Source organism: Athene cunicularia (assembly GCF_003259725.1).
Source record: "Athene cunicularia isolate RWA chromosome 5 unlocalized genomic scaffold, athCun1 chr5_part1, whole genome shotgun sequence".
Taxonomy (NCBI): Eukaryota; Metazoa; Chordata; class Aves; order Strigiformes; family Strigidae; genus Athene; species Athene cunicularia.
The window spans coordinates 11,182,297-11,193,378 of record NW_020799101.1 but is presented as its reverse complement, the minus strand read 5'-3'; the positions used below and the strand labels follow the sequence as shown (position 1 = coordinate 11,193,378).

At 37.6% G+C, this 11,082-nt stretch overlaps 1 protein-coding gene across 3 annotated transcripts in view; it reads right to left on the bottom strand.

The window, feature by feature from the left end:
* XRCC3 (X-ray repair cross complementing 3) overlaps positions 1-11,076 on the bottom strand; it is a 16,097-nt gene extending 5,021 nt beyond the window's left edge. For 2 of the 3 annotated variants that reach the window (XM_026849987.1, XM_026849989.1), the window contains exons 1-6: positions 10,840-11,076; positions 10,144-10,226; positions 9,644-9,781; positions 8,573-8,785; positions 2,133-2,287; positions 1,619-1,831 (exon numbers count right to left, since the gene is read on the bottom strand). In XM_026849987.1, coding sequence (XP_026705788.1) covers positions 1,619-1,831; positions 2,133-2,287; positions 8,573-8,785; positions 9,644-9,781; positions 10,144-10,198 — 774 coding nt within the window. In that variant the 5' untranslated portion in view covers positions 10,199-10,226; positions 10,840-11,076. The remainder of the gene's footprint in view (positions 1-1,618; positions 1,832-2,132; positions 2,288-8,572; positions 8,786-9,643; positions 9,782-10,143; positions 10,227-10,839) is intronic. The other variant, XM_026849988.1, reaches the window with a different exon arrangement.
* Positions 11,077-11,082: the final 6 nt, after the last annotated feature.

Below are 11,082 nucleotides of genomic sequence, written 5' to 3'. Positions count from 1 at the left end.
GTACAGAACAGATTACTTAACAGCCATAATCTTTTTCAGTGCTGTTATATTCATAGCTGAGTCACCTTCCTTTAGAATAGTCTTGCAGGACCCTTTGTTAGCAAATGGTCCGTATTGTCACTCAGCATTAGGCAGCGACCTCTTCTATTATGAGCCAGCACCAGCCTGAAATTCCTGTCATGGGAAGGCAGAAGCTCTCTTAACTCACTCTTTTTCCCTCTCATGCTGAACCATTCCAAGGTAGAGATTGGATACATTCAGACTTCTCTTTTACCCTTAAATCAGACCTTCTTTTGCCTGCTAGATGGATCCTCAAAGCCCCCAGGAAAAAGGCAGCCAGTCTTTTCCAGATGCCCATACTCATAGAGTATCCCAGAAGCTAACCAAGGAAACTGAACCCATTGGTTGGATTCATAGTGTAAATGCTGAAAACACACAAGCCTTTGCTTAACAAAGAGCAAAATCCAAACTACACTTCCCAAACAGTCTCTACTAATACCAAAATTCAGAAAGTAGTTACAGAAATCTGTTTTCCTTAGAAGCTAGCTGACCCTACGAAAGGTGATGTAAGAAAAAGTTGGTTAAAAAATTAGGAGTATTGAGGCTAAAATTAAAATCTTACTGAAAATAAAAATTGCAAGCTGTTCAAATTGCTGCTGTGTTTGAATTCCAAAACACTCCCTTCCAGTTGTAGCAGTAAATGTAAGATTTTATACACTGTCCATTCTTCAGTTCCAGAACTCCTCCTCCAGAACAGAAACAAACGTGTTAACAGTTACTTGACGTTTCTAGAATCTTTCTTCCTGATACAGAATTCTTCTTGTTTGTGACTTCAAGTTCAACTTTTCTCCCCACCCCTTGTCTTCTGTTGTGAGAAGGAAACCTCAGGGCTGAGTACTTACTTGTTTGATGGAGGGGCCTTCCAGAAAGTTTCCCAGCAGTGGCCTACCTGCATGTTTCCTCAGGCCACATTCCAACTGTGAACGCTTCCTCTCCAGCATTCACATGATCCTTTGGTTCATGATTAGGCTAGGAACAGCGGCATGCTGCTTCTACAGAAGTTGTGTCTTGTCTAATTTTCTCTAAAGAATATTCTTTTTTACTAGCATCATTGTGGCCTTTTTTCTGGTTCAGCTCGAGCTAGCCTGAGTGCATTCTAATGCTTTAGTGATCTCAGCAGTTATACAAAACTGCTGAGCTTCACAAAAATGCAAAGTCCCTGGTGTTTCACTGTCTCCTGTATATGTGGAATATAACTGTGTGTGTAGTGTTCCCAGAGCAAACCTGCTGGTGGTGGCATTTGAAGCTAGTGTTAAGAAAGAACTCTGTTATTTTAGTTTGATGCTTTATGCAGTTGCTATACCTATCTATTTTCATTAGCTTTACTGGACAACCTTTGAGAACATTAAAAATCTATAAAAGCTTAAATGATATTCTTAAACCTTGAAAAGTTAAAATTCACTAAAGTACACCAGTTTAAGGAAACTTCAATTTTCACCAGTCATTAATACTTAGTTGACAGTGTTATATACACCAAGAAATCTGCATATACATTTTCCCCACTCCAGCCATTTATTAAATGGTCCCTATAAAATGAGAAGCAATTCTGATGTCATACCTGATTAATGCACATTATTGGAGTCCTGAATCTAGTGCTTAAACTGTGAAGCTCTGCTCCAAATGTCTGCAAATACCGAGCCTTCATAACAGAATCTGAAACTCCAAATTCGCATCGAAACAAAGCAGCAATAGAGTCTATGACCACCAACCGCACCATGCCTCTTGTGAGCAGCAGGGAAATCCTTTTAGTAATGCAGTTGTGAAAGGTATCCTACCACAAAATACAAACAAACAGCCATCATTAAAACAGTTCAAATAACTATCTGTAAAATCAAGACAGTAACTACAGGTATCGTCGCTGAAACACAAGCTGATGATATATTTTAATATATTTCATAATAAAACACAGCATAGACAGTTCTCTAACAGCAAACTGCAGAGATTAAGTAGTATTCATTACAGATCTTAGTTTACTCTTACCCTTTTGAAAGGTCTCCTATATCAAAAAACCCCCTGTGGTTACTGGATTATAGTGTAAAAATTATGCATTCTTCATTTGTGCTACTACTTACTAGATCTGCTGCATGCTCAACAAAAATGCTGTTTCCAAATTTGATCTTCTGTATGATTTCAGCTGGAACATCTGCACGCAGCTTATGTTGTTGATCTATGAGTTGTTGCAAACGTTTACTTGGGAATACATCTTCTGTACAAATGTAGACAGCTCCTATAGTAAACGAAACCACCTCTATTATCACAGCAGGGCTCTTACACACTCTTCTTAACAGCACAAAAATAAAGTAATACATTCCGCACTCAAGTGCTAGACACGTATCTGGAAATTCATGACACTTTTTTTTTCAGCCATACTGAATCAACAAAAAAACCCCCACTCCTATGACTCCTGTAGTTGCCAGCTCCTTTTCTGGGTGTCTGCTGACAGAGTTGGATTTTCACACTCTCCACTAGGTGACACTCATTTTGCACAGCTGTGGAACACCTGACCACCTAACTTGGGTGATTACGAGTATCATAAATAGAGTGATATGGGACAGTTTGCCTGTTTGGGTCAGAAATCCAAAACACAGCACTATACTATGAAGACAACTATTCCAGCAACACCAGTACTAGCATTTTGATTAATTTCACTGTTTTCAAGTTTCTTGTTTTAAAATTTACATACAAAGGGATACTTATTCTCACAATTTTAAGCCAGTTTAAAGAGGATCACTCGTCCAACCTCAGTCCAATTAACTCTGTGAAAATGGCAAATTAGATAAAAAACATTATACTTCAATCCCATTTCTATGCGTGATATCTATTTTTACCATGATTTCTGGTTAATAAGTATGCTTTATTGCAGAGAAAATTAACCATAGACATCAAAGATATGGGGGAAAGAAAACAGTAATATGTGCATAATTTTTTCTATTAAAAATTGTTGCTGTTATTGCAGAACTACCCAGAATTATCAGCTAATACTTGCAGGGCTACATCTAAGAATTAAGACTCCTCACTAAAGTGATTGAAGCTGCTAACACAGCTTGGCAGGTGATGTGCTTGGCAATATGACACATCCTGAACACATCCACCTCAGTGGTCCATCCCTACACTGGCTCTCCAGGGAGCAGAAAGTCCCATTTCCAGATGCAACTTCCTCTATACAGTCCACTGAAAAAAGTATGAAACTGTACCCAATAGCAGAAACAGAAAGATCTCAGGACTGAGTCAATTAAAAATGGTTACTTTACCAATACAAATATTTTACTGATGGACACATGTATAACACAGGGTATTGAATTCTGAAAATCTTCTATACGAAACAAAGATGAGCCTAAGCCCAGTTTTCTTTAGGAGTAGACTTGTAACTTCAGTTTAACTCTCCCCAACTGCACTGTAAATTCTTACCTAAACCACCCTCCTTCACATGTGAAACATTAAAAAACCCTACTTTTCCAATACCCAGTCTTATTTTTAAATACTCAGAAAGCTATCAGGCAAAGTAAAAAAAAAATTACCAATGGCCACTAATTAAAAAAATTGCCTTTGACAGGTGAGATTAAAAATCTTCTTAAATTATTAACACATGGAAAAATACTTCATCATCATCCATGCCTTTCACAGGAGGTACTGAAATGTTTCCACAATTTCTATTTCCATCCTACCTAATAACAGATTCAAATTATACTTCAGCTCCGTTTTACTTTCCTTGGCCCTGGCAGCCATTAGCATTTATCACCAGAATATTCAGTGTCTATTCTTAATTTCCCAGTTTCATTAAGTATATACTTAATGTCAGAGAGAACAGAGGGTTATTAGCAGTTTACAACATCTGGTAGTGAATAAGGACTACAATAAAGCATTAATGATCAGAGCAGTAATAATCTGATAATGATTCCTTAACATATAAACTAAAGTGAAACCATTAATACTTTCCGTGCTTTTCACATCTCTCTAGCATTAGAGTGGATGGAATTCTGTATTTTAAACTGTGGGCATAAATGCTGTATTACAACAACTGATGTCATACACAATATCTGTAGACACAGATGAGCACATATGCAAATTTCCATCAGCAATGAATGAAAATTAAAGAAGAGAAAATATATCCACAATCACTTGAATCCATTAAATTTACAGTGACAGCAGCTTTCTGAATACTGTCTGAACTTGTATGATGCTCAAGTGAGGAAAGCACAGTAAACTATTAGTTATATCACTTAACTGCTTAGGGCTTTTAAAATAACTATTAAAAAGTTAATTAGGTGAACCATAACTTTCTTGACTATTTCCCTAGGTTCATTTCTCCTAATTAGGCTAATTTTCATACCATTCTCCAATTTGACAGTGACAGCCGAGTATCAAATAGGCAGGTGAGCATCTTTACTATGGGCAGTTCATGCATTCCTAATGAGATTTTCAGTTTCACAATTTCTAAAAAGCTGGTAAATAAAAAAAATTTCTAATCACAAATTTGACATTATTTATATCTAGCACCAAGTCTCATTCAGATAAGCCAATTATGTCTTGCAACACACCACAAAACTGAAAAATCATTATGGTGCAAATTCAAAACCAAGTAAGCAAAGAAATAAAGAAAACCCAACCATGATATACAGCTTCCTTAAGCCCATGTGGTTTCTCAATTTCATACTAACAAAAGCTATGCTAACTTGTGGTAGCACAGTAAATTAATAGGTGCTGAAGTAAAACATTCTGGACTTCTCGACTACCATTCTTATTCACAGCCCACTGCCTTTTGCACAATATTGCCTAATTCTGAAAGACAGGGATTTCTTTACCATGAATACTGGCTTACAGAGAAATCATCTACTTACTGCTTAAGGCAGGTCTGATTTTTCAGGATGGCCTTTGTCCTCTCCTGGCTTTACTTAAAAAGGATGCAACGTCCATTACTTAAGGCTTCATGGTGGTTGTTTTTTCAAATACAGATTTCTATTTCTAGATAGACTGACGTTCCATTGATTAGATAGTTGTATCTAGATCCAGTTATTGCAATATTCAAGACATTTCAAACCAGAAAACCTGAGAAGCTTGCTGAAAAAATACCTCTTTTCCCCCCAGTTAATTTATCTGGAGAAAAAGAAACGTAAAATTCTCCTAAAGATCTTCCTTGCAGATAATTTCAGCACAGTAATAAGAACGGTGTAAACAACAAACACAAGGCAAAAGCAGAAGAGTAAAACATGATGAAGCAACCTTATTGTATTACGAACATATGCAGTAGTGGTCCAGTTTCACATTTATACCTGACGAACAATTAAATTGAGGCAAACAAGGTAATCCTACAGCTGCAATACCTGTAGGCAAAAAAGAACAGCTGGAGAAGCAAAAATATGGTCCTCCCTGCTCCACTGGTCCAGCAACTTAGATCTAAAATTCCTGATCAATAGATACATACTATCCTCTTTGTAAAATCATGACAACAATTTAAAAGTTCAAGTGAACACACTTAATCAGTTTTTTTTTTTAGTGCAACACTTGAAAAGATCAAGAAGATTAATTCCTTCTTAAGGACAGTTCTACTTCACAGACTATTTCCTGCCTCAGTTTAGTTTTGTAAAGACCAAGTCACCTGCCAATCTTCTACTCCACTGTAACACTTCTTTGACACCAGTTAAATCTACTACAGCAGATAATGTAGTCTGAGTATGTAACTGGTCCATTTGTGATTTCTCCAAAATATACTGTGGGACAACTTTTTTTTCTTTACGTGCTGCTCTTTTCACAAAACAGTTATGTAATTCTCATCTTGAACTTTAAGAAAGTTAAGCCACAGAAAATATATCAGATGAGCTTTGCCCTGGCTTAAAATCTGAGTTTCACATTAGAATGGGAATAGCACTCTCTCCTACTGGACCTTCGTCAATCCTCTTCAGCTTTTGTCTAGGAACTTCAGCCTGAACCGCAGTGGAACATTTGATGCACACACCTGTACATTAAAAATATAGGAAGTGCTTCATAGCAAAGTTACAAGGCCTAGAAGAAACTGACAAATAATTAAACTCACTATTAAAGACCGATGCTGAATTACGAGGCAGAAGTACTTACGATTCACTTATCTTGAAAGATACGTAAATATTCATAACCTAAATAGAGGAGACTAGTACAACACAAACAGAAAAGCCTATGGCATTGTGCTTTTTATAGTTGATTAGGAAGCTGTCAACACTGCAAACAAGTCAAGAGTCAGAGTAGTTAGCAGTTTTGAGAAAGAAGCTAAGAAATACACTTGAGTCAGCTGTCCTCAGTGGTCATATAAGCATCTTTCCTCACTGATCCACAAAAAACCCAAACAGAAATCAGCCATTTCATCAAATCTCAGTGCTTTCCTGTTACTTAGGCTGACAGAAGTGCTATGCTGGTTGTTGACCAAAAACCACCCCAAAACCAACGAAAAGTAAAAAAAACACTAAAAAACCCCACCCTCAAAGTTTGAGTCCTATGAACATAATCTGTCATGCACCAAATCAACTTGTTACCAGGAATCAGTAGCAATTTTTTCTAATTCAGAATTCTAATATGGGTAAGAATGTCACATTATATTCATGTGTTATTAACATGGGCACCTAAAATAAATACAGCCAACATGTGATTGACCATAACTGACATTGTTAGAATGGCAGAGAGATAACCTGGAGGCAAAGGATGTCCTATTTTCTTTCTTTGCTGCCAACCTCCTAGCATTGAGAATTGTAAACAAGACTAGCACTAAGTCAAAACTAAAAAATACTGTCTAAATAAATGTATTTCAACATCACCACCTAAAAGAAGGGAAGTTTCTAGCACTAAAAGAAACCCCAGCCCACCATAATTTTAAACCATTAGCAAAGTTTTAGCATGGAGATTACCCTCCTGTTGGCAGTGCTAGACTTCTTTGATAGTTACTAAGCACTGTTCTCAAGTTTCCTAAAGAATAAAACTCCTCATACTTAACATAAGCTTTTCATTTCTGTATTTCACATAAGAGACTCAACAGAACCCTTATTTATAGACTGCAAAGAAATCAAGTTTCATTTTCCAAGTGCTATGCAAACAGTATCTGCTGCTATGACTGTATGCAGCCTAACATATGGCAAGATACCACAGAATTAAAAACAGCGAGCATTAGGATTCCACTGCTCCCTTAGCTCTCCAACTCCAGCAAGCAGGGCATTTCCACCTTCTATACCTTCAAGATCCTCAAAAGTTCTGCCCTCTCCGCCCTTCCAAAACGCTCTGGCTCTCTCACAGGAGCACTGATACGATGGCCATTCTATCTTCTGTGAAACATTTATGAGGGAGTAGATGGGGAACGCAGACACGACAAAACAATCGTAATGGCACCAAAGTGCATAAGAAACAAGAACCATCTTCAAACACAAATAACAAAGACGTGCCATTTTGTAGCCCTACAAGGAAGACTGTAGTCTGGTACAAGAGACAACAGTGCCATTAGGATGCTGGGCACCTCCTTCTGTACTCTGTTCTAGTTTGTTCCATTCTTTCAACATAAATAGGGAGGAATGCCAGGGCATGAATAAAAGTGTTGCATTCAAACTATTTGCAGCGGTTAGCAGCAACACATGAAGGAATTGAACAAAATATATTTGCTTCTGCTCTGTTAATGACGTAACTTAAAGCAAAGTTACGTAAGCCATGAGCTAATTACTGCCCTTTAAGCAAGATCTTCATTTGAACAGTCCATGATTTTTCCACATGGGCAGATATAGTACAAGAAATAATTAATTTTCCCCACAACAAACCACTGAGCTGCCAAATTAAACCCAGTGCTGCATGGAAGTAAGAGCAAGATCACAGCCAGAACACACCTAAGGCAAGCTACCAGGACACTGAATTCTCAGGAGTGACACAAGTTTACTCCCTTTCCAAGACACCACATGATACTTAAAAAAAAAAAAAAGTAGTTAATGTGATAGATGGTTAAAACCCCCATATTCTAATCAAAGAATAAACCTACTTACTTCAGAAAAACGAGGCAAATCACAGGTGTGAAACAACACTAGCTTTCTTCAATTAGATTTCCATCAATTTTACTCTGTAAATCACTTTAATTATTGTTACCAAACTACATGTTCTTTGAAATTTGAAACCTCCAACTAATATATACCATATACCCAAGATGTCTGTGGAAAATTATCTGACAAGGCTGTTTTGCTGTGGCTGTTAGCTGAGGAGTCAAGTACTTATTACAGCAAGACTTTTCACATATTGTTTGCATGTGTCTAGTTTAACCCACAGTGGCAGGCAGGTAAACAACAGCCAACAGTTCTATTGTATTAAATTATGTTGTGATGCAGGACATGTGCACAGCATGCTTGCTTTTCTCTCTATCAAGATGCTTTACTAACTAGCTGACTACTAATGCTATTGCAGAAGGGTAAGACATGCACTGAATATGTGCATCTACTTTAATGCACTGAGGAGGTTCTTAAAGACAGTATATTCCTCTAAATGTCAAATTAATCAGTATTTACATTTCAGTACTTACCAGACTCTAATCCACCATATTTGTAAGGATACTGCACACAAAGGCACAGCTGTAAACTAATCTGAGTCTTCCCAGCAGAACTTTCCCCAGCGAGTTCTGTGATTCCCACTAAAGGAATGCCACCTTTTAACAAGGTATCTAATACTGAACATCCTAGGCTTAGCTTCTGGTGTTGGGAGGTGAGATGATCTTTATCTTGGTAGAGCTGAAGTGCTGCAGAGTTTTGGATTTTTTAATGATTAAAAAGAAAAAAAAAAGTTTCTTTTAGTATCTTTCTAACACAGAATGATACAAAACAGAGGTATACAACCATGTTTATATCTACAAGGGATGCTTTCTTTACCGATGGGAATTTTTTCTAATTCAGCCTAGTCTTCCCCACCTCCACAGGGTCTACTAATTGAATGCCTGTTCAAAAATTGATAGTTTACACTAAGCCCTTTCCTTTTCTCAAACTTGTTTTCCTTTCTCTGCCTCTAAGGAATTTCTGTGGAAAGCTACACTCTGAGAAAATACTGCCAGCAAGGTTCAAGCACAGCAATTATGGAAATAGGAAGCTGTAGGAGACTATGAAACAGCGTACCAGGCATCCTGCCAAGGCCTGAAGCTACAGGCAAATCACAAGAAAATAAATTCTAAGTACACAGCTGCCACGAAGCATTTGTACAGGAGGAGCTATTAGGTTCTGCCTGGTTTGGAATGAGGTGTTAATATCAAATCAGTTTATATAGTTTATAATATATCATGTAAGTTTTTCATCTAGTCTTTGTCCAAAAGAGAGAGATAATCTTTTTTTCCTCTAATCAAGTTTTCTGGACTGGAAAATCATTTGTCCTGTTTCAGGCTGGCTTGATCCTGAAGAATGACACTCATCGTCTTCCACCTACCTTCAAGGTCTCAGAGGAGCTGTCCTTAGGACAGTTAAATAATTCACTACAGCATAACAACATCACTTGTCTTTTCATTTTCACTATGCATTACTCTGTCAATATGGAGCCAAAGCCTTATATTCTCCCAGTGATAACATTTCAAGATTTAAATAGAACACTTTCTTGGTATTGAATGTATTACCTGTAATCATACTATTTCTCCTCAGCGTGTGAGAGACTGTTTTCAGTAAGCACTGTATATCTGCACTGGATAGTTTCATCAATCTTTGCAAGTCTGCTCCAGAAAGATTTAAAATCTGTTTTATTGATTTTATGTCAGCTGAAATTAGAAGAATCTTCATAAATATTTTTGGCTGGATTACAGTCTTATGAACAAAAGTTTTCCCACTTTCTACTAATCATTTACTTGAAGTTTATCTACATTGTGTTCTTGTAAGCTAGGCAGGCAACATTTACTTTCAATGTATCGACACTTGCTATGAAATTGTTTGGAAAATTATTACCAGAGCATGGGGAAAAGATATCACTTCCAATTACTCAAAAAACTTGCTTACGAAAATACTTAATTACAGTTCTAAAATGTTACTGTACATCTACATGCTTACACCCACAAACACGGTTATGTAAAGGAAGACACTATGGTGACAGATCTATCAGTGAGACATTTGCAAATTAAGTTACCTTTCTTAAGGGCAGCAACTACTTTAGGGTTCAAGTCGAACTGGTCCCAGTCCATTTCCTGATAGAGCACTGGGATGGATTATCTGTTATTAAAGTGGCTTTTATCAGATATACATGCAACAATAAAAGTAAGCATCATTCAACACGAAAAGTTTGTATTCTTTTTTATTTTTGAGCAACATATTTATCAGTTATCTTAGAAAAATAACAATGATTCAGCACACTGGCAGAAGACTTCTCGGATATATGTTTAGAGATATGTTTTAAAAGGGTTCAACTAATAATACTGCGGTGGTTTTGCTCTGGATTGAACCTCACAAATACATTGCAGGTGCAATTTAGAATGATTCACAATTGGATAGTCAACGATATTTTGATTAGTTATTCAGTATTAAAACATTAAAATCAGTTTGTTTCTTCTAACAATATCAAACACTTTTTAATACTTTGATATAAACCACAATAGTTTAGCACTACAGCTGCCTAGATGAGTGCAGTGGGGTTTGTTACTATTATTCAGATCATCTGAAAGATTGCAGCAGACACAGTTATATACGAATACATAACTTGAGCTATCCCTTTTCTAACATGGGAGAGCAGAAGCTGCCATGCATTCTGGTAACAGAACAAACAGTCATTTTAAAGCGACACCTATTTAAGGAAACAATTTGACGAGAGCCAGAAGTCGAAACTTACAGAAACTAATCATGATTATGGCCACCTTTGACTGGGGGAACTCCGAACCGTTCTGCACGCTCCACTCGCACGAAGCTGCTCCACCGCAGCCACGGCCCTGGGAAGAGAGGGAGGTCACCGGGAGCACGCTAATGGAAAGCCGGGCGCGTCCCGCGGCCAGGGCAGCGGCAGAGGCCGCCCGGGCCTACCGCGGCCCACCCCGGCACAGAAGGAAGGCGAGCGGCAACACGCTTCCGCGAGCCG